Source organism: Cryptotermes secundus, unplaced genomic scaffold (assembly GCF_002891405.2).
Source record: "Cryptotermes secundus unplaced genomic scaffold, Csec_1.0 scaffold979, whole genome shotgun sequence".
Taxonomy (NCBI): Eukaryota; Metazoa; Arthropoda; class Insecta; order Blattodea; family Kalotermitidae; genus Cryptotermes; species Cryptotermes secundus.
Window position 1 is genome coordinate 1,196,781 of NW_019736411.1, and position 25,284 is coordinate 1,222,064.

Below are 25,284 nucleotides of genomic sequence, written 5' to 3' on the forward strand. Positions count from 1 at the left end.
ATTATGTGGAGGAACTGTTTTGGAAGAGACTGTGGACCTGTCATCTGACAGATTACTGATGAATGAATATAGGCAACACGCGACAATTATATCCAATTTTTATTATTGCTGAAATGAAACATAACAATTATATTTACAGTATCCCTCAAATATATGTTGACCTGATGTTATTTTGTTCCCTTCTTCCTATAATGGGAATGGATACGTCTCTTTGGTTGAAAATTATGAATTTATAATAAATAAAGGGCTTAGACGACGATGTTACACACTGTGAATGTTCCACAGTTTCGAAGCGACCTTGCTGTGCAAGTTCATCGTTTTTGTCGACTGTCAACTCTTAAATGCATAAAGCGATCATTGTACAATGTATGACGGTAAATGATAGACGTGTGGTGTTACAACTTCTTATTTCAGGATATGAATTAATTAATACGTAAGAATAACTAGGCATAAAAAACAGGGAACATACTTGAAGTCACCAATCCCCCGTAGTGGTTAAGGCACTATGCTACAAGTCGGAAGGTCGCGGGTTGAAATACCGATGAGGTCATTGGATTTTTTTCAATTGACCTAATCCTTCCGGCCGCACTATGGCCCTGGGGTTCACTCAGCCTCTAACAGAAATGCGTACCAGGAATTAAATAAATAATTTTCCTGGGGAGTAAGGCACGGCCGGCGCGTAAGGCTGACAACCTTACCGCCATCTTTGAGCCGATTGTCTAGATAATGTGGGACCCTCAACGTCTCACAACCCTATGGGCCTTCACGGCCTGTTACACTGATAGCTTTACTTTTACTTATTTATATTACACTATACACGGAAATGTAACTGTACGCTCGTCCGTGACACACTATACTCGTATAATAAGAGTATATACTGATGCAAACGTGTTAATGTTCGAAAATTCGTTAACATGGTAAACGGGAATTTCTTAATTACAGAGCTTTCGCACGTTGTTACACTATATATATAGATCTATATAGACAGATGTGAGACAACATATGAATACCTGTAAAGCAGTCTGTATCCATCGCTGTTTCGTCTCTAGGTGACCAAATACTGTTTAACGTATTGTAAACACCACCGTTAGCGACCACGATAATAAATGTTGGGAAAGATGTGTACTGCCATGTTCTTTCAGTATGGAACCTGAAGTTAATACGTTTATGAAAGAACTGTTCTTGGTTTCATAACGAAATAAGCGTGAAGTTTTGTAATTTAAGAGTTAGTGCCATAGACAGGCGGTTAGTAGCTGTATATTCACTGATAGGCCTCGGCTTCCGGCGCGGATAAATTACGGTAATATTCGTCCTACACGAAGTGGCACTGCTTTAAGTCTTTCTCTGACTTTCTGTGGTTTTCTTTAGCAAATCATCTCTTTGTTACCGCTCCATATTCATCTGTCACACCTCCCTGAGGGATGGGGAAACCCCAACCAAAGAGCACTTCATCACATCTTCGGTCTTAACTTTGGAATCTTCATCTCTGACCCTGCACTTGGCGTGTCAGAGAGTAAGGAAGATGAGTTCTGATTTATTAGTTAATAGTTATGAGTTATTAGTTATTAGTTATGAGTTATGATTTACGAAAATATCTCGTCAAGCGAATGGGAAGAAGCTCGTGGTTTCCCAACAATTTTTCGTTAGGAAAGATCTGAAGCATAGAGTATAGAAATGTTTATATTCGGAATTAAGCTCGAAACAGGAATCGCAAGATAAGATTGTGTACGATTTACGTTTTATATTCGCCATTCTCGGTAATCCTCGTAGCTTCAGTCCGCAAGCGAACTATATCGACCGAGCGACCGCCGCTTGTCGGCGAAGTTAGTGCCAGCTTTAGCAGATAGAGGGCGTCGCGCGGTCAGCGCAACGAATTCCCACGGCCGTTAATTTCGATTTTCTAGATCGCAACCGCTACTTTTCCATTCAAGCAGCTCCTAAATTATCCTCACGAGGCTGAGTGGACCACGATCCAGACCCACTCATTTCATCAGTAATCTGTCATACATCAGGTCCACAGTCTCTTCCAAAACAGTTCCTCCACTTAATGCGATCTAGAGCTTTCTCCTTCAAATGAAAATATCCTCTTCTGTCCCCAAGGTCATCCAGCATCTTCTTAGTCTTCTGGTCGCATACATGGTATCTCTGTTTTTGGAAAGAGACTATCCAGGAAAATTTATAATGTGGTATTTTTTCCATTTGCTTTCCACATCGCAGTACAACAGCCGTTCAAACCACTCTGGTCACGCCTGTTGCTATACGAACTTGAACCATCTCGAGCATCATTTGCTCTGTGCTTCAAGTCGCTGCTGATGACGCTGCTTCCGGCATTGGTTTTTGGTGTCTCTCTTCGTCTGATGCCTACCTTTTGACCTGACCAGCAAGCGAGGCCCTGCCAGTGGCTACGCTACCGCTGGTATAGCTCTCAGGGTCCTTGGCATACTCAATCCCCCTCACGATAAGGTGGAGACACCAACGAGGGGCAGACCCATTACTTCTCAGAAAATCAGATAGCGCCGGGAATCGAACCCCGTACCTCTGGATCTGTAGCGAGGAACTCTGACCACTCGACCACAGAGGCGGTCCTCGGTAACTCTAGACACAGAAAAAATCAAAGAAAGAAAATTGTTTACTTTAAGAGTATTTGTGGAATATTTCAACATGTGTTGCCCAGTAATATTCAAGGCAATATCAGCAACCCGAGGTATAATGCACCAGGCCAGAAATATGTATTACGTATTAATCTGAAACGAGTTTCAAGAATGAAATAATTACTCATGTAATGGACACAAATTACTATAAATCTACACAGTTATTAGAGCACAACACGGTATGCCACGACGAAAAACAATCTGTAGAAATATAACCCTCCATTCCTGAATGTAGACAAACGTCGCTCTCCTTGTAAATTATACATATTTTAATAGTACAAGGTCTGCGAAGTTTTGGATGTTTGTATAGTTGGCAATGACAAAAACAGAACACTACAAGGTTTTCGACGTAAGTGATAACAAAACTACCATAGAGAGCCTCGTGATTAAGTAAGAAAACTGTCAGTTGGGTTTTCCTTTTACGATGGAGAAGGGAACAGTCCTACTGTGGATTGTTCTTCATCTGACAGCAATACGAGCAGACGCAGGTGAGTAAATACCAAGGTATATTATTGAAATACTTCAATCTCCTCGTAGACAAGCTCGTGCCATTTTATTTTGACAAATACATGATACAATATAATATTACAAAAAAAAATACTGTGGCCAGATCTAAACTTAAAATACGGCAGTAACTCAAAACACAAGGAGAGCATAATTTTCGTTTTTGTCAGTGAATACATTAAAATGAGAGCCAAAATATCCAAGGCAAGAGATTGATATCCGGATTTGTTTTTTAAGCCGTTACCAAGCAATTACTAGTGAAGACACTGAAGGATGGAAAAGACAGCGTGTACTCGAGCGATTTGTAAAGTGGGGAGATCAGCGATGGCGCTATAATTAAATGTAGTCGCGAGTCGTGCGTTAAAGTGATCAATAAATCCAATATCCAATCCAAAACATGTCAAGAATCACAATAATACACGTGACAATATATCCCTTGGCACTTCACACTTTTATATTATCCTTTCGTTTCCTTATGTAGCCTTCTTGGTTAAGCCAAGTTAAATTCTAACTTGTACATTTCCATCGAAAATAAGTTTCCTTTCAGAGGGCAAGATTTCCCGCAGCACAGAAATTGCTGTGATTCCCGAAGAGCCTAAGGCTGTTATATGTAGTATTTTATTGTATTTTCTTCTTTAATTTATTATCCCAGCTAACCCTTAAGAACACTAGGGATATTATGCATTCACAGTATTCCTTTGTTACGTATTCAAGTTTTTTATGGCTCGGTTTCTGTGCAGACTTTCGTTCACTTTATTAGTCATGATACTTGTTGTAATTATTTCTTAGAAGTCGAGGTTACGAATGTAATTCATTTTCATATTTGCTTTCGTTGTGATTTGATTTGTCATTCAATCAATTAAGTATTCAGTCAGTAACCTTATTCTCATTTAAGAACTTCTGAGACTGCAGATCTTTTCGTACAAGACTCAATTACCCTTTCACTTTTATTTCCTCTATCTGAAGACAAGCAACGTACAAACATGTGGTGGTTACATTTATCGATAGCAAGTAGCACGTCAAATTAGACTGCCGACTATGAAGAGAAACCGGCTTTATCCAGCCATTGCAATTATTATCTTCTTTACAACACAGGTTGGGTTGTGATTGTCACTGATAACAGGAAAATGGAAGACAATGTTTTAACCCTTTCGGGGTTAGGTATTTCAGTTAATTAACTTACCTGCCTTGAGAATATCCAAGCCACAGATTTCGGTATCCTTGAAGAGTACTGCCTAGAAGTTTACCATAGTTTAAGTGGAACATATTGCGTCGATCTTCAGGGTCGATGAGTAAAACATGCAGCAAACGCCTGCTGCTTGCTTGGCTTACGTCTGCCGGACAGTGCAGCGTAATATCCCGGAAGATACTCGTAGTAAATAAAAAGTAAAGCTATCCCTGTAACAGGCCGTGAAGGCCCATAGGGTTGTGAGACGATGAGGGTCCAACATTATTTAGACAATCGGCTCAAAGATGGCGGTAAGGTTGTCAGCCTTACGCGCCGGCCGCGCTTTACTCCCCAGGAAAATTATATAATTAATTCCTGGTAGTCATTTCTGTTAGAGACTGAGTCGACCCCAGGGCCATAGTGCGGCTGGAAGGATTACGTAAACTGAAAAAACCCAATGACCTCATCGGGACTTGAAACAGCGGCCGTACTGCTTGGCGGACAGTCNCGTAAATTGAAAAAAACCCAATGACCTCATCGGGACTTGAACCCGCGGCCTTCCGGCTTGTAGCATAGCCCCTCAACCAACTACGCTACCGCGTGTCCCCTCCCAGAAGATAGTACCGTTCAAATTAACCGCCATTAGAACCTCGAATTTCACTTCTGAGAAATTGATCCACAAACATTTTCATTGCGACTGATGTTCATTTTAATTGTTAATTTTACTATTAACTTTATTTGAGTTTGTATTAACTAACAGATTCGATTCAATAAATTCAGCTTTACTCGAATTTGATATTTGAAAACAAGTCTTCCAATGAATAATTTTTATTTTGTAATTAGAAATCGCATAAGTTAAACTGAAATTTGAACTCATACGAAATACAATCCCTCTGGCTCCCATGAAACAAGGTATTTCCTCGCTATCGTGCGACAGGGTTCATTTTTCCGCATTGTAGCTAAAACCTTCCCGCAAAATTTAGAATAAAACATATTCTAGAGAGAAAATCACTCACTACGTTAGATACGTAAATGATATTTTTATTGTATAAAAAGACAAAATTGAACCCTAAACAAAAATGGACGATTATAACAAATAATATAAAACGTTACATTTCACATCATAGATTAAAATAAAAATCATTTAGCACACTTGGTTCTAAACCTGACAAATAACAAACAAACAAAAATACCTATATACAGTAGACTCTCGATTATCCGCGCGCTGTTTAACCGCTTTGCGGCTCAACCGCGGCAATGTATTTTTAAAGATTTTTTTTTTTCAGTGAGTATCACATTTGTTTAAATGTTTTGTATGACAGTCAATGTTAGTTTACTATAATTTAGAGAGAACTGTACTCGCATTTACGTCATCNTTGATAGAGCTCGTGACTACACTTTACAGTGCACTGTTACATACGTACACTAATGTCCACAGTCACGTCTTCATTGCCGTTGCTTGGTGGCGCTTCCAATTCTGGACGTTCCCCTTCCTCTCGGTTCTCGAAATGTCCCCGGCTTCAGCTATCAGCTCATAACGACTGTGCCGCAACAGTTCACCAATACGTCGACCAATTCCACTCACTAACTCCACTCCACTGACTCGTGTAACCTGTCCTGCTTATAACTCGGCACCGCTCGGCACTGCTTTCGTGTCTGTTGGGGTTCCGATCGCTACTCGTTCATTGCCTAGCAAATGGCCATTGCTTGCAGAGCCATTACTTAGCAACGAATGTCGTACAACTCCTTATTTCGCGGTCCTTGCCTAGCAACGGGTCTACATGACACAATACTATTGGACGTGCACAACTTTACATCTGATTTCAACACATACTTACTTACTTACTTACTTACTCATGGAGCTGAGCCCTTCTGGAGGAGCCGCCAATTCTGCAGCTACTCTAGAATTTCCCAGCATTTTATGGAACCCGAAGGTTCATTACCGTGTTCACAAGAGCCCTCCACTGGTCCCTATCCTGAGACAGATCTATCCAATCCATACCATCCCATCCTATCTCTCTAAGATCCATTCTAACATTGTCCACCCACCTACGCCTTGGTCTTCCTTGTGGTCTCCTTCCTTCTGGCTTTCCCATCAATATCCTATACGCATTCCTCGTCTCCCCCATTCGTGCTACATAACCTGCCCACCTCATCCTCCTCGACTTGATCACTCTAATTGATTTCAACACATACACTACAAAAATATTTCTATATTTAATATGTATTTTATTCAGGCATAATTTAGCACTCCTTAAGCATTACACATTATTGTACATATATAGACTGCGGTATACAGCTCGTCCCAGAGGGTCGGATTGTGGGAGGAGAAGATGCGGATGGGGATATATTACCGTGGTATGCACTCATGCATCACCCAGAAGATAAAACAACGCCAATATGCTCAGGAACACTTATCGATAGCCATCACGTCATCACGGCTGCGCACTGCTTTACCCTGTAAGTAAGTAAATCCACTAACGCATTCACGAATAATCTGCAGCAATGTTCCCTCCAAATACACTGTTTCAACACTAAACAAGAATAAAAATTAATCCACAGAGATATTGGGTTTATGGACTTTATCCATCGTCCTGGTTTTTAAGAGAACTAAGAAAAAACACGACGTTTCGGAAACTGGATCTGTTTCAGTCCTCAGGTGAGGGAAAACACCTTTCTAAGGGACCCAACAGAATAAGTGTTTTCCCTCACCTGAGGACGGAAACAGATCCAGTTTCCGAAACGTGTTTTTTCTCAGTTATCTTAAAAATCAGGACGATGGATAAAGTCCGAAAACCCAATATCTCTGTGTGTTATACACCATCGTCAGAATGCTATAGTAACTACTAATAAAAATTATTTTTTTTACCCATGACCCCCAGTGACCCTGATATTTTCATCATCATCATAATCTTGCCAAAAGAAAGTTTTTGCTCACAGTACTTTCCTATGACCCGTCGTTCAAGAGATCTCCATGTTATCCTCCCCCAGCCAAATTTTTTATCCCAAAGGGATCTTATGACTTCTCTACTTTTCTTATTAGCCGAAAATATTTCTGAGCTTTGATTCCATTCGCCATGCAACAATTTGCGAAATACAGAATGTGACATCATACTGAATTTTGAAATTTCAAATTAAATTATAAGATTATAAGATGGCATGTTTCGCAGCGATTAAACATAATAGGGACTTCTTTGGTTGCAAACCATGTCAACTCTGCACTCGAAATATTTTCCTTAGGCTCTCCTAAAAGGAAGGCTTCATCTTTTCATCGATTTGTATCGTCACAAAGGTCAAGTGTGCGCCATCGATCAATATAAACATATCGAGGACCAAAATGTCAGAATTTTTCATCGTCTGCTAACAAGAATATACGAATTTCTGTTGACTGTGACCTTCTGGGTAATGATACCATGCAGTCTGGTAGGTGGTTACAAAGTTTCGAAGGCCCCACTTCTAAACAAGTAAACGTCTAAGAGAAAAGAAAGCTCTTGATCATAAAACTCGTAGAGACCAGAAGCCAGGAATGGCTGTGCTGGCGACGGCCAGCAACAATTTTACCGACCGGCCATGTCAGCCAGTAGTAGCTGATGGCCAGTGAGGGCCAGTGAATAGTCAGTGATTGATAGCGGCGCCATGAGTGAGATGAGAGTCGACAGCTGAATTAGTTGTGGGACAGTCGTTAATCGGTAAGGATGTAAGCAGAGGGCAGTGTTGAGATCTGTTACCAGGCAACGGCTAGTGAAGACATAGCAGAAAACGTGTGTTGCAGTGATAAGTAGATTGCGCGAAATAGTGGCAGCGTCATATTTATTTGTAGTTAAGGTATAAAAGTGTTCAATAAATATAATTACCAACACAAATCCCGTGTCTAGCAATTAACACAACGACCAAATCGGCTCTGATGCCTGCCCATCCTACTATCCAGTGAGTACCACCGAATTTCTTCCCGGGGGCAAAGCAGCTAGGACGTGTAGCTGTCCAGTCACCTACATCTAGGTCAAGAATGGTGGATCTGTACTTCTATTTCCCAGTACGTCTTATTCTCGTAGAGCTGGATTAATTAAGCACAGGGGCAACTTTACGTTTTCACCTTAACATCATTTCGTCAGTGTTTTTCTGTCTCTGGTCTGCTTGCCAAGCGATCATACAACTCACGCCGCTATATTGCAATAACGATCTACGCTCACACACTGCCGGCCACCTTACAGTCGTGCCGCCCACCTTACAGTAGTGCCGGCCACCTTACAGTCGTGCCGCCCACCTTACAGTAGTGCCGGCCACCTTACAGTCGTGATAACCATACCGCAACACAGCAAGACTCAGTAGAACATGGGCTAGTGTGTATACAGTTAGATCAAAGACTCTTAATAAACAGGCAATTTCATGATTTTACTACGGTTTATTTGAAGAGAAACTCGTGGCAACCAGGCACGTTAGCCAGTAGCTGCATGAGCACGCACGATTCTTCGATAATAATGGGCCAAATATATTTTCAGTATAGAAGGGGACAACAATACGGCCAAGTTTGGTGTGACACTAGGAATACACAACAGATGTGTGAAAGAGTCCACCCACAGGACCTTCACAGTGACTAATGTCGTTCTCAACCCTAACTATACATCGCCGTTTGGCAACTATGACATGGCTATTATGACGTTAAACCAGACTACAAACTACACGCCTATCTGTCTTCCCGGAAAAGGTAAGCTGTAAAATACTTTTAGGCATTTATTATGATAAGAATTCAATATAATTACTTCATGGGCACATGCTTGTTCCCACCTGTTTTTCTGTTTCGTTGAGATCTCACAGGAACAGTATATGAGGGTGTGAAATGGATTCATCTGGCTTAGGACGGAAACTGGTTGAGGGCTGTTGTGAATGCAGTAATGAGCATTCAGATTACATAAGAGGTGTGGAATTTCTTGACTGACTAAGCAACTATTAATTCCTCAATAATGTCTCTGCACAGTGCAATATGGGATATTATTACTATCGTTTCTCACATATGATTAGTCTTGGTACAATCCACTAATTATGAGCCACGATAGCATAGTCGGTATGGCGACTGGCTGCGGGCTGGACGACCGAGTGGCCGCAATTCCAGTTAGGTCAGTAATTTCCTCTTCTCCATGTCTTCCAGAAGGGTTCTGAGGCCCGTCCAACCTCCTATCCAATGGGTATTGGGAGCTCTTTCCCCGGGCGTAAAGCGGCTACTCACCTCCAGCTAGTGCCGAAGTCGAGAAAATATGGAACTATAAATTCATTCCCCCATACGCCTTCCACAGGTACAACTTTACTTTTTTTTTCCCTTGGCACTACAGCCCCAGTGGGCCTAGGCCTACCTCCATGAACTCCGTTCACTTCGGTTTTTCTAGATCTTACACATTCGGTAGGACTCCTTGGGCGGGTGATCAGCTCGTCGCAAGGCCTCTACCTGTACACAAACACAGAAAAACGCACACAAACATCCATGCCCTGAGTGGGCTTCGAACCCACGATCCCGGCTTCCGAGCGAGCGAAGACAGTGCATGCCTTAGACCGCTCGGCTACCGTGACCGGCACAACTTTACCTTAGAGTCCACTAATTACGACAGACACTTTACTTGGAGACTTAAAAGCTTCTGTGCCAATTTCCTTACACAAATACACAACTGTTTCAGAAGAGTCTGGCACAACCTAAATCATATATTTCTGTAAACATTTATTTACGATGAATCATTAAATACCCTCTAAGCATGCGTATTTCCGCCCTTGATATACAGGACCCATCTATACATTAAACTTGCCAATATTTCCAAGAATCATACTAACATATTACCAAGGGACTAATCTAAATGTAAGTCAATCGCCTGCAACTTCAGTGCCTGTTGTAACTTTCCCATCGGTTAGCTTCCAGTGAGCCTATTTGAGCCTCTCTTCAAGACTATATAGTGGAGACGGAAACGTTCAGAAGTACTGTAACTTAAGAAAGAGCAAAAGAGCTGCTCACTTCCGGTAACTCAAACAAGAAAATTGTAAAATCAAATTTCAGCAAAATCTTAACGAAAAATTTCATTTAAGGGAAATATTACCAGTATGCAAGTCTGTGCTATAACCTATACCTATGGAAGAAGTACATGAATGTAAATATGTAAAAGTAAAGTAAAGCTATCCCTGTAACAGGCCGTGGAGGCCCATAGGGTTGTGAGACGCTGAGGTTCCCACTTTTCTAGACAATCGGCCAATAGATGGCGGCAAGGCTGTCAGCCCTACGCGCCGGCCGCCCCCTTGTTTTTCCCTTGGCACTACAGCCCCAGTGGGCCTAAGCCTACCTCCATGAACTTCTCCGTTCACTTCGGTTTTACTAGATCTTACACATTCGGTAGGATTCCTTGGGCGGGTGATCAGCTCGTCGCAAGGCCTCTACCTGTACACAAACAAAGAAAACGCATACACACAAACTAAACATCCACGCCCTGAGTGGGATTCGAACCCACATCCCGGTTTCCAAGCGAGCGCAGACAGTACATGCCTTAGACCGCTCGGCTACCGTGACCGGCTCGGTCGCCCTTTACCTCCAAGATTATTCCAAGAATATTGCTCGTACTCATTCTGTTAGAAACTAAGTCGAGCGCAGGGCAATGGTGCGGCTGGAAGGATTAGGTCAATTGAAAAAATCCAATGAACTCAACGGGACTTGAAACCGCGACTTTCCGGCTTGTAGCATAGTGCCTGAACCAACTACGCTAACGAGTCCCCTTGTAATATAACACTTAATAAACCTCAACGATAAAAAATGCTTGATAAATATAACGAAAATGCTTTTACAAATAATTTAAATAACTTATATAGATATTGGTAAAATAATATCATGAAGACAAGTTCAAAGTGATACAGAAAAGTCAATAAACCAGTGGTAAAATAAACCAGAGATAATAACATGCAGAGACAGGGACAAAGAAAGGAATAAAAATAGAAGTTACGACGCAAGATCAGGCAAAAGCAAATGCTTAAGGTTTTAGGATTACATGTGACAATCAGTATCTATAGTACTCGTAAAACTGGAAGTATCAACATTCATTATATGTAGAAAGAGACAGGAGGAACAGATAGAATGACGGAGGGTGTACGTTCTAAGAGAACAAAGGAATTGCAGACCTACAAGTCAACGTGTTACACGACGAATCTGTTACTAATTTCTACTTTACAGCTACATACATGGTATTTGCTTTTCAGTCGAAATGAATCTAACGAATCGAGTCGGAGAAATACTTGGGTTTGGCGAGACAACTGAAGGCAACACTAAATTGCCTTGCACTTTACAGAGGGCCTACATTCAGATCTTCACAAGTAAAGAGTGCAACGAGTCAGAACTTCCATCACACACATCCAACCCACGGGTTCTTTGTGCTGGCGTCATTGGTGGAGGCGTCGACAGTTGCCAGGTTGGTAGCACCACACAAGTAATTACATGTTGCAGTTACTCATGCCGTAAAATTTCTACATTTTTATGGAACTCGAAGGTACTCGTACATCACCATGTTTACCAAACACGCAACTGGCACTATCCTGAAACCGCTGAATTAAGTCGAAATCCTATTCTGTTGCGAGTTCTGTCTCAGTAACGTCACTTGTAAAACTAACTGATTTGAAGTACATGTTCACCGATTGGTTCATTCATTCATTGACGGAAGCTACTTAGTCTAAAGAACCCCGTGTTTCTTGTGTTAAGAAAGTAAAACTGAAAATAAATTAAATTACTAGTGACATATTCGGAATTCTGACGAGCAAGTTAGTTCAAGCGGAAATATTACTGCATTGTCACTGGGAGGTGCCGGTTAGAATTTCGGCAGGGATACCAACTCTTCTGGCACAGATTTCTAGTGGATTTCCTCGTTCTTTCCAGACAATATCCGGTATAGTACCTTAAAATGGGCCACGTTCATTCCTTAGAGGTATTTTTCAATTCATCATTTATTAATCATCCTCTCATTCAAAGCTATGTAGTCTGAACGACTGATATTGTCATTAAATAAACCATGAAAATGAACTGACGACTAAGTCACATTCACTCAGTCAGCATCTTATATCAGCTACAAGAACATCATAGCAGAACAGATCCAGTTCGGCCCTTCGGCTCCCATATATAAATGCGAAAAGGAATCCAGATCGGTCCTTATCGATAAACCAGGTTTCTGAGGGATAGGTAATCCACCTCATGGATAGGTGTGCCCAAGTCACATGCCTCCCACATATATTTCCGTATGCCGGAGTCTAAGCCTCAGAACCAAAATTATCTTTCTGCCAATGAGATTCAAATTAACCCATTCATTTAATGACTAGTCGCATCGAAGTAGACTTGTGACAATACGATTAACCACCCAGAAACTATACGTTGGTCCATGTCATAAGCTCAGGCGGTTAGTCGCCGGCGACCCGGGTTCGAGCCCAGGTCAGGTCATGTGGGATTTGTGGGGCAGGTCTTCTCCGATTACTTCGGTTTCCCCTGCCAATTCGTATTCCACCGACTGCTCCACATTCATCATCACCCGGGGCTCGTACAATAGGAAAATTAGTGGCCGACGAACCAAGTGGACCCAGTCTCAACCCACCCCAAGAAATTAATAAAGAACTAAACTCTACGTTAGATTCAAACTCTGACGGGCCGCCAACCAAATTTACAAAACATATTGTGGCTTAGTTATACGGGTCATCTGTTTCTTTATTTACTTTTATTTATTTATGCAGGATTCTTACCTGGAACTTTCGAGAGGCAAAACTTTCTCCTCGTCTTACTCGGTATTATACAGTGCGTACAATCAAGTGCGCGCCGCGGCTGCAATTTGCCGTGAGTCATACCACCGCAGAACGGATGCAGTCGCGGGGNCGGGACTTCTTGTTAACAAGCCTTTTACATTAATCTAAGTTATGTACTGCAGTATATAAAACTAACTACGGGATCAAAATATATTGGAACTAGGTGTATTCATAATGCGACAGATTATGGAGCCCAAATATAATTAAATAGACCCGTCCCATGAACTGAACTTGTGGTGTAACAAATTTAACAACTTGCCTTAAACCCAAACCATTCTGAATTGCGCAACCAGTGATATAGGGACCAATCGCGTGTTAACCGTGAAATAGCTGCATCATTCAACCATATAAATACCAGTCTCAGGCATATCACCTTCACGCATGATGTTTCATGTACACATCTATAGTGTTATTTGGGGTCAGTTGGTTCAGGCCCTATGCTACAAGTTGGAAGGTCGCGGAATGGAATCCCGATGAGGTGGATTTTTTAATTTACCTAATCCTTCCAGCTGCACTATGGCCCGTGGCCCTGGGGTCGACTCAGCCTCTAACAGAACTGAGCACCAGGCATCTTCCTGGGGGTAAAGGACGGTCGACGCGTAAGGCTGATAACCTTAACGCCATTTGCGATCAGACTGTCTAGCAAATGTGGGCCCCACGACGTCTCACAGCCTTATGGGCCTTAACGAACTGTGCCAGGGATAGTTTTATCTTTTTACTTTTTATATCGTTATCTGTTGTCGAATCCTAATTTTGGCCATCACTAGTGCTGACTTCACCCAACACTCCATCCAGTCAAATGATCAACTACGTATAGTTCCATCCAGCTATCTATCGTCCATGGAAGATGACTGACGCCCAAGCGGTGATTATTGGTTTCAATTTACTATCGAAAGCTCACAGGACAATTACTACATTACGCGAAAGATAACTTAGGATACGTACTCGTAAAAATAACAATGTAGGTCTGATTTTCAAAATATCTTCTATATTATAACAGTGTACCAGACAAATTTATTCTTTTATTATTTTAGCACGCTTTCTTTCATCAGCCTCACAAGATTTCCAAGAGTTCGAAACAAGGATTTTAAAATGATCCGCACAATCTTGACTAAGAGTTTTACTTGTTGGATTTGAGGTTGTCACAGCGGTTGGTATTAAGATTTTATCTTCTGCCATATAACACCGTGCGCGCCAATGAAAGTCAACCGATATTACGCAGGAACATACATACATATCCTCCACCTTGGGCTCTGAAGATGGGCCCGATGTTCCTTCAAAATGCCAATTGACTTTCATTGGACTCTATGGCATATTCCAGATGGCAGAAATCTTCAATAATTTTACTTCTTACATGCAAGGAAAATTTCGAGTTTCGAAACCATATACCAGGGTGCGGCAACGTACATGATATTTAAAAGCGTTATGTTGGCAGCCGCTGAGGATTTTATGGGAGGAGCCGTCACTTTCTACTTGACTAATGCCGTTACAGTAGCCATGGAGCAGTGGCGCGTGCAACAGTGTGCGCTTATTGTTGAAATGTTTTTTTTTTCTTATGGTGACTCTGTTGCTAACGCGGCGAATGTTTATCAGGCGTTTCAACGTTGTTCGTCACGGAAAAATCCTGGTCGCAATACCATACAATTATAGGTATAAAACTTCAGAACGAGTGCTTCCACATTAACCCTTGCACCGTCACCATTTTGTACGGATGGGAGTTCAGATCCATATGTAGAATTTTCCTCACGCTGCGAGCGGATATTCCTACAGCAAAAGAACGCCTCGGACTCCATATGAATAACTGCCTCACAGCCTCAGTGTTATGTGGCAATGTACACTGCAGGTGGTTACTTTTTTAACACTTTGCGGACCGGCAATTTAAATATTTAAATCGCCCTGGGGACCGGCATTTTTAAACCTACTACCCTAACTTGTGCACTGTTCACTTTAAAAATTAACATTTTGCGGACAGCGCACCCTTTAAATGGTTTTTCGCTTTTAAACATGGTGGACCGTTCGCCTGGACTGCCTACATTTGCAAGTTCTGTGTAATGCCACTTCACAAAGGGGAATGTTTCCTGGAATATCACACTCTCAAGCACTTCTAGGAGCATTGGTAAGTGTTCTCCAAAAATTTTAATTCATAAAATTAATTATGAGATTTTATATTAAGCGAACGTGACATGGCAAACCGTGGCACAGTAGCTGAGCGTTTAATCGGAATTTCGTTCGGCGGTGTTATTTATCCTTATGACACGTGAAGCACATTTCCTCTCATCTGGCTGTGTCCACAAACAGAAATTTCGCTGNACTTTAAAAATTAACATTTTGCGGACAGCGCACCCTTTAAATGGTTTTTCGCTTTTAAACATGGTGGACCGTTCGCCTGGACTGCCTACATTTGCAAGTTCTGTGTAATGCCACTTCACAAAGGGGAATGTTTCCTGGAATATCACACTCTCAAGCACTTCTAGGAGCATTGGTAAGTGTTCTCCAAAAATTTTAATTCATAAAATTAATTATGAGATTTTATATTAAGCGAACGTGACATGGCAAACCGTGGCACGGTAGCTGAGCGTGTAATCGGAATTTCGTTCGGCGGTGTTATTTATCCTTATGACACGTGAAGCACACTTCCTCTCATCTGGCTGTGTCCACAAACAGAAATTTCGCTGCTGAGCAGAGGAAAACCCACAGGGGCTCCATCAACGGCCTCTTCACAGCGCACGTGTGATCACATGGTGTGGGGTGGCACACTTCGGCGTCATAGGCCCTTATGGACGTGCAGTTACAGTCACATCTGCTCGTTATGTTGAAATGTTACGGGACTTCCTCACACAAGAACTGAGTCGCAGTGAAATTCAACTCTCGACCACGTGGTTCCAGCAAAATCGTGCAACTGCCCATACAGCGAAAGCATCCGTGGAGTTCGTTCAGGAAATATTTCCGGAGGGCGTTACTTCACCGCGCAGCGAGCTTCCATTGCCTGATCTCCCTGCCTGTGATTATTTCCTTTCGACGCACCCCAAAGCGAAAGCGTACACCATTCGACCATGAACCAACGATTATTTCAAGCTGGCAATCTGGAAGCAAATTTCAGCGATACCAGAAAACACGTTGAGGCGAGCACTGGGAAACCTGTGAGCAAGTTTGGAAGTGCGTGTACGCAATAAGCAACATCTTAGTGATGTGCAGTTCAAAATGAAATAAACAGAACCGCAATGAAATGTATGTGTAATAAAATGCCATTCAATTTTCATTCATTTTGTAACAATAAATAAGTAAAGGCGAGGGCAATGGGGACTCATAGGATTGTGAGATGTCATGGCTCCCAGCACTAATTATCAAACCGAACTGTCTTAAAGTAGATAAAGCAATAATCCTCCTCAAATCATATTCAAAATTAGCCCCCAACCCCGCCATAAACATCGTCAAACCAGAAACAAGAAGAAGAAAAACACTCAACCAATCACTAAAAGCGGGTCTAAACCGAATTAAAAGATAAACCCCAGCAGTAACTAAAGTAGAAGAATGCACTAAGGCAGAAACAGGAGTGGGAGCAGCCATAGCAGCCGGTAACCAGGAAGAAAAAGGAAGTTGAGCACTCCTAGTTATAGCAGCCAAAACAACCAGCAAAGAGATTAAAACCATCTCAAAAGAACCCCTCAAAAAATCCAAATAATAGACATAGTTCCAACTACCAAAGTTAACTATTCAAGCAATAATCATCAACAAAGCAAGATCGCCCACACGGTTAGAAAGAACTGTTAACATACCAGCATTAGATGTGGCATCTAGTATAAGTCAAATTAAACCAGCGTGCCAAGACATAGGCCATTTCGTACTACAAACAAATATTCACATACACAGCCTGAATTGTGACGTAAGGCCTCTACAATATTCTGTACTGTCGTATAATTATGAACATAAAGGTCTACTGATGTACTGATCTATCAATTAGATTCTAAAGGGTTCTGACGACGGTGGATGACACATAGATTACTGTTTTTTTTTCTTACTTTTTCCATCGTCCAGAATTCTAGGTAACAGAGGATACAACGTTTCAGAAACTGGATGTTTCCGAAACGTCGTGTCCTCTATTACCTAGAATTCCGGATGATGGAAAAATTCCAAAAACCCAGTAATTCTGTATCTATTATCAATGTTTATTTACATGTGGGAAGGGAGATTAAGTGGCTAATATAATCATCTTTACAGGGGGACAGCGGTGGTCCACTCCAAGTAGTAGACAACGGAGCCTTCGTACTGGCAGGTATTCTTTACTTGAGTAACGAAAATTCTTTTCGGAGCGTAGTCTTAAGGCGCGTCCACACTACTCGTGCTCGTGCTCGTCTGGCTACTTCAGTTGCTCGCCAGCCTTCGGCGCGTGAGGATCCGTATGTTTACTCGTAGTGTGTATAGGCTGTATTCGTATTTCAATTTATTGGCTATAGTTTTTAAATTTGCTTGTCTCGTGACTTGTCATATCGTCCACATTACTCGCGAGAATAGTCACACGAGCACGAGTAATGTGGATGGGCCTTTATACGTCGTTAGTGCATGGTCACTGTCATTAATTTGATCATGCTAATTTCCTTCAGGTTAAAATTGCATGCAAAGTCATATGAAGGTAACTTCAAGTTACCTTAAACTTCAACAATAACGTGTCTATGGCTGAGGTATTCTTGGATATCGAAAAAGTCTTTGCTAAAACATTGGCACCTTTGCTCGCTATATGTAAATATAAATTATATAAATTAAAATTTTCAGTCTAATCAAGCTTATTAGCTCTTCTTTTTCAGAGAAAATTAAATCTCAGTCGAAGGTGAAATGTCTACTCCAAGGGATATACAAATAGGGGTGACACAAAGTTCTGTCCTGTCTCCCATGTTATACAGTATTTATGCAAATGATACGCCCCAAACACCTGGTGTCTTTCCAGGTCTCTTTGTTGATAACCTGTATATATACGACTGACCGCAAAGTTGGTTATGTTCTCAGAACGCTGCAGCGAGGTCTCAGTGTTATTGAGATGAACTGGAATATAAAAATCAATGAAGATAAGGTTCTGACCAACTAGTTCTCTCATAGACTTACGTCCCCTGATGCTCACCTTACATTGAATGGACGGAACATCCTCCGTCAATCATGCAAAACACCTCAGTGTAATCTACAATAAGAGGATCACACAGACTACGCATAGAAATGACTGAAGCCAATGTCTTCAGAACATCTATTAGAATCTACTACCTATTGAAAAGTGTACGTTTAAGTCTAACATTAAACTAACCCACCATAAAGGACTGATTAGATCGGTAATGACTTATGCTTGCCCATGGTCATGATCCGCGCGAAGATGTAAATCGCCAATCGTAAAGCAACTCTGACTCTGTCAAGAGAGTTCGCATGCAGGCAGACAAGTCTATGTCTGAGGATGCTGTGATACATTCGCACAATGGCAGAAGAGTCTCCATCCTATCCTTTCTCTTTAATCTTCCCAGTGGAAGACTTGGAAAACTTAGCACGTGCTACAGTGGACTGTAAAGTGTGTGGATTAGTGAAATGGTTGTAATTACTTATAATCACGATTTGTGTAAGAGTCCAATAAATATGATTACCAATACAAACCCCATCTATAGTCACTCAAATGCGCGACAGCTGTTTTATTACACATGTGTATGTGCACATACGCATACACTAAAATTTCATGGTAATAATACGATGCTAATGTCCTCACTGTCTGATGCAGTACGGTAACAAAAAGAACAATTTCCAACTTTTCATTTTGTTTTACAGGAATTGTTTCATATGGATTTGGTTGCGGGAAAATGGGCTATCCCGGCCTCTACACAAACGTTTATTTCTCCCTGGACTGGATTAAAGAAAACATATGACACGATGATCAGAAGACCTGGGCTAAAAAAAATGTACTTAAAGAATCTGAAAGGAACACAGTTTTATAGAGCATTAATATAATTGACCATCTCTCGTTTCTTAAGAATACATAAGATAAATTCAGTATTAAAAATAATAAACTTCTGTTTCACTACTGTTAATTAAAATACCTAAGCTTTAAAATGCAAATGAATATTTATTATAGCCTATAGCATATTGTACTGAAAGAACCCACTCCAAAGCGTTTCATTTAAACTCAAAATTAACTGATGGGTACTTTTGTATACAATAAGCAAATCCACTAGTAAATCTAAAATCTTTGTAGTTGTAACCCCCATTGAAGCATCTCCGGACCTGGCTGCTGAGCGTGGAAATGTTACCACACATTCAGAATCATAAACGTATCAACTAAAGCACTTCTACTACACGTACAACTACAAAGCTATAACCAAGCATTTGTCAAAATTAATGTTTCCTGAAGTTCCATCTTAATCACTTTTAACGCTAATATGAAACTGTATTCACAGGATCGCTCAGAGGTAGCTAGCACCCCCATCCTAGGCGACACTAAGATGACCCTGAGTGAACAATGTAGTAACACTTCATATGGATCATACAGTCGCAGTACTTGGCGGTCCTCCAAGCATGATATATTATTACAGGCCATCATATGAATCATCTTTTGGCCGGTGACTGCAGGCATGAATACTGGGGGCCTAGGCATTGCTAGTCTCATGCAATATTGCTTCAATTCCTAACTCATACAGCATTAGATGGCAAGATGGTTTGTAAATGACGATTGTTAAGGACGAAGTAAGAGCTAATGTCCTAAGAGGCCTATACTCTTAAGTATTTCCCACCACTTGCCTCAAGGAACTAGGGAAACCCATGAAGAAACTCAGTCGGTACAGCTGGTCACCAGGACTATATTTAAGACCAGGTGCTCCGCAATATGAAGCAGGATTGTTATCCAATTCACTGCAGTGTTTGGTCAAGATGTTTTCAAAGTAAAAGTCGTATATCTTAATGATAGCTTTATTTCATTTGATGCCCTAATTTCTTGTACAATGTGTAACAAAATTCAAACTGGGTTTCATGGAAACTGAGGATTACAAATGATGGATATGAATTAAAATTAAGTTCTCCCTTCTTTTAGTGAGCATCCAATTAACAATTTATATGAATATTAAAAAACAAAACAAGGCATCATAAAGCGTTACGTCTTCTGGATATAATGCTATATAGTCTATTGAGAATAAACCACATTTCTGAGAAACACATCATGTCCACCTTCTGAGCTAAACAAGCCAAGCCAAGCCAAGCCAAGCCAAAATCCAGGTGTTGAAGCGCAGGAAGCAGGTTTTGCTGATAACTGATGGATTTAAACTGTTTTTAAGATCTTCATAGCATGTGATGGCACACAATATACAGAAGAAGGTAACACACAAAGACACATGGGTACGTTACAGTATTTGAAATAAAAGTATCAGAACTAATCCAAACAAGAACATACTTTTTGCATTATTCATGTGGTGCTATTTCAAGTATGTTTTGGCTTTAATATTAATTTTTTAATTACACAAAGACTGGAATAAAGGAATGACTTAAAAAGCTCACATACCAGTTCCAGGAACTGAACCAAAAGATCTGATACAAGAATGCTGTCATTCTGTCACAGTGTCATATTACAAGCCGAACATTTTACTGTATCTTTCTCACTAAAACCTATGTGACATGACAGTCATGTACTATATTTCAAATCACCAAGGAGATAAAACTAGAAACAATATTCTTAATGGAGCTGGAGTTCAAAATGTTAACAGAATTGCAAGTGAAATTATTACAATGGTTTGGCCATGTAAATAGAATTGAAAGAAACAAATTTACTGATAAAGGCATTACAATCAAGATTTAAGACACAAATGGGATGATCTAAAAAAAAAAGGTGTTGAAGCAGACAGTGGAACAAATTAAGAGAGGAAAAAGCTAGCAAGAAATTCAAAAGGAAGAACCATTCAAGAAAAAGAGATTGGAGATATTCACCCATCAACCTGCATAAAATGGAAACAATGAAAGAATCTTTCAGAAAAGGGTAAAATATTACAGGCTGTAATGATGTATAGTCTGGCAGAAGTCCATCAATGTAAGTCATGCAAGAAACTCACAAGTAGCAGATGATAAGCACAGCGAACCACAAGTGAAGAACAAGAATATGAAATAGGCTACAACGGAACTCAAACAGCAAATGAGAGCAGACCTACTGTGTGTTCTCCATGAGACTCAGAAGAAACTAACTGGGGAGAAAAAAAAAGAGAGAGACCGAGATCAACTCAGTAACCACAAAAATGAACATTTCATTACTTGAGAAATGGGAAACAAGAGGGAGAGAAGTTGTGTGTAATAGGTACAGAAATAGGGGAGGGTGGGATAAAAGTCTTGTTAAGTGGGTTCAAGCAAGAACCAGAAAGAAGCTGGGAAGGAAGTCGCTGCTGCAGAAGAGCAGCAAGGTGAGCTCAGGTGTAATGGGTGCCATGAAAGGGACCTGGTCTACAAGCCCAGTGGAGAACCCTATGATGAAAGCATACTGTGTTCTTTGTGGGAGTTAATGAGAGGATTTCATGACTTTCTTAGGCAGAATGCATCCTCCGTACTCGTATTACTGGGACAGATCTCAATCTCCATCACCTTCCTGATGATAAGGTCCAATATCACATCTGGCAAAAAGATGTCAATGTTATGGAGCTGAATATGGTGTTCCAAATTGATGCTGTGCCCTGCCACGGCTAACATGTACTCCTTCACCCAGGTGTCAATTAAACAGCCTGTGTGTCCACACTGCACTCACTAGGTATACAACCAGTCCTTCAATCTGAGGTCACCCTTGACCTCTGATGAGGACACAGACTCTACCCTTTCCAGGCCACCCAATCGATATGTCAGTCTTCCTTGTTGCTCTTCCACAGAAGCCTCTCTTCCCTTCCTTCCCTTCTGGTTCTTACTCTTCTTATCCCTGGCTACTTGCTTACAACCCACTACTTGTCTTCCCTCCTACCCTCTTTCACTTCTTTACCTATTATACACACTTCTCTCCGTCGCTGTTCCCACTTCTCAAGAAACAAAAGACTCATTTTGAGGGACACTTGAGTTACTCTTCTCTTGCTACCTACTGAAGAAAAGGATGTTGGAACTCTTATGAGTTCTCTCCTAGCTTTCTTTTTAATTCACATAGTGAGAGGGTGGAGTCCAGCTGTGTCCACTTGGCACATCAGCCACTGATTGGCCTATTGTACCTGCCCCGGATGATTATGATGATGAAGGATTTGCTGGAATGAAGATTGGCAGGGGAAACCGAAGTTCTCTGAGAAAACCTGTCCCAGTGTCACTTTGTCCACCACAAATCCCACGTGACCAGACCCAGCCTCGAACCTGGGCGGCCACGATGGGAAGCCAGCGACTGACCACTTGAGCTATGGCGTAGCCTTCTCTCCTAGCTTACATCAGATCCTGATTTTTCATGTGTGGTTTATTCTGTTTACTGCCTGCTTCTTGGTGCTTTCTTACCTGGCTCACTCTTCAACCCTAAAGACAGATGCAGTATGTTCCTAGGAAACATAAGTGGACTTCTACCAGACTACACGGCATTACACCCCAGAAGACAGTACCCCTCATAGTCACCAATGTGAGAACCTCAAATCCAAGAGGAATTTCTCATATCCCAAATATCTGAATATTCAGAATTTCCACAACTAGCTGAACCTGGCCAGTTTTCTTCTTCTTCCTTTTACATTTCCATTCTTATATGGACCATACACCACAACTATTTGACAGTAAAATAATAAGTACTTTATTAGTTATACCCTGATATATTCAACAGCAGTTACTCTGACAGTCTGTGTAATGTGTTCCCAAAGTTCGGTTCATATAACAAATTACAATAAGTACTATAGGAATGTATTCTTGGCCTTCACAACATATCTTTTCACATTGCAAAAATTTCAATGATTTCTGAAGATTGTTACTCTTCATGGTCACTGCTGTAAAAACGTCAAATCAAAGTTGATGACTTTCCTTATTCACATGATAAATACTTTTAGCCTCTGTCAGTATTAAAGAGAAACAAAAAGGCAAATTAAAAATGCTGCTAGCAATGTTATTTGCAATATTCTTATCACAGTTAATTTGACAGAAGCAAAAAATCACAGCTCACTCCTCTCTTCATGGAACTGAGCTGAAATACTTTGAAGTAAATGTTATTTTTATACAGCATATAAATTTTCAGCTGGTATTAGATTCAAAATATAAAATATAACTTCAATTACCTTTATGTACTCATACAAAAATGGATGGAGTCCATGCCACTATAAACTGGCACTAGCAAATTTTCTAGGAAAATTCTCCAACAAACTGTGCATTATGTTCTATCCACTGACCCCCAAGTAAGACCCAAGCTTTCAGTGGCTAAAGTTAACAAAAATCTTTCCAAGCCATCAGCTGTGTCAGATGTTTCAGGGACCACTTATGCCTCCATCATCAGAATGTGACGTGATTATGAATAAAAATCATCCTTTGTTTGGCTTGACCTTCTCTCTTGATTGCTGTATCTCTGTATTGCTTGATCATATCAGTCACAGGGTACCAGGATCAAAGTTTCTGGGATGAAGCCTCATCTAAACAACTTCCTTTATCAAGCTGTCCACATATCCTGTTGCTTTGCCAACTATGGAAGTGCTGCTCAAGTTGATATAGTGCCCTGTCTCAAGTCTATCCTCTACCACAACTGACTTCTCCTGATGGCCCAGATGTGTGTGTCTTATGTGACACTTACATCTGCTCTCAGTGGTTCTGCCCATCTGTCCAATATATCTCTTGCCGAACTTTCGAGGGATACTATACATACCTGTGACCTTGGACTCAGTTGGTCTCTTATGGGCCTAACGGCCTAAGCATATGGATAGTATCCTTCACTGGAATGTGACTGTCTTGATGATGTATTTGGGAGAAACCTGTTGATTTTGTTTGAGACAGCTTCTTTGTAGACTTCAGAGACCACCTGATGGCAGCAGACTACAAGTATCACCTCCAAGCCAGGATCCAGCTGCGCAATAAGATGTGGGAACTGCCCATATTCAAGCAATGATGCTTGCGTTGTCACACTTGCTGCAGCTGCTGTCCAACTGAGCCCTAGTTTGACTACCCAAGGACTCCATCTGGATGGAGGTAGCCCATGTTTTTATCAATGGAATGAAGGACCAGAAAGTGAAGCATCACCCCATGGGCCACAAGTGGCTGTTCAACAAAGCCCTCAACCAGACCCTGAAGCTAGAGGCTGCAATGGTGGTGAACAAATAACCAGCAAGGCTGTGGGAGATACAGGTTGGAGTCCCCTTGAGAATACAGTTGCCAGTGACTGAGCCCTAGTACTCAATGACCCACATGCTGGCAATGTGGGGATGTCAGTCATCTCAGAGCAGACTGTTGATAGAGAACTGGGTGAAGAGACTGACAAATATTCAAGAAACAAGAGTCAGCTTTGAGGGGGGAGTGTACCAGTACCATCCCCTCATTTCAGTCACCATACTAGCCATGAGTGACAACAGCTAACTACCAAGAGCTGGACATGGGACAAGCCCTACCACATGACCATCCTGACACCTCCAGACTGGTCAAGATGATGTCAAGTCAACCATATGTTCTGCAAATGGCATCTTGGGAGACCCTCCATGTCCTGAAGGAGGTAGTTGTGAAGCTGACTCTAGGATGAAGCATGCTACAAAGTACAGCTGCAAAGATCAAAGATGAGTTCATTTTGGGGGCCTAATGCATTGCATGCTTCTGGCTTGGCGGTGCATTTAAAGCACTATGTGCTGTAACTTGGCCAAAAGAGGTGTTGTTTTGGAATCCTAGGGCACGACCGCAATCATTCCTCCATATCCAAGTCAGTGACGAGGTGATACCATCTCAGTGTGGGGGTCATGATGGCATGGATGGAGGGTCCCTGGGTGGCAGTGAACAGTATAGCAAGATGAAGTCCAAAAGCTGCCCACCAAGAAGAACTGTGCAGGACCAGGATACTAGTTCAGGGCTTGATGATAGGTACCTATCAGGATGGCTGAACACTGACAAGGACAGAAGCATGCATAATTATGTGCCATCTCATGAATATCCTACCCAGAGGCATGTAATCACTACCAGAAAGTTGAACAATAGGCAAGCAGCCTGACTTATCACACTGCCACAGAAGGTACATACCTGGGCCCATGCTAC

General features: G+C 41.4%; 1 protein-coding gene across 1 annotated transcript in view; it reads left to right on the forward strand.

Moving 5' to 3' along the window:
* The window catches only part of LOC111869941, a 65,687-nt gene extending 45,486 nt beyond the window's left edge, over positions 1-20,201 (forward strand). The window contains exons 8-13 of the mRNA XM_023861837.2: positions 3,047-3,139; positions 6,609-6,783; positions 8,823-9,028; positions 11,545-11,753; positions 17,344-17,398; positions 18,922-20,201. Of these exons, the coding sequence (XP_023717605.2) occupies positions 3,047-3,139; positions 6,609-6,783; positions 8,823-9,028; positions 11,545-11,753; positions 17,344-17,398; positions 18,922-19,019 (836 nt within the window). The 3' untranslated portion in view covers positions 19,020-20,201. The remainder of the gene's footprint in view (positions 1-3,046; positions 3,140-6,608; positions 6,784-8,822; positions 9,029-11,544; positions 11,754-17,343; positions 17,399-18,921) is intronic.
* The last annotated feature ends 5,083 nt before the right edge of the window (positions 20,202-25,284 follow it).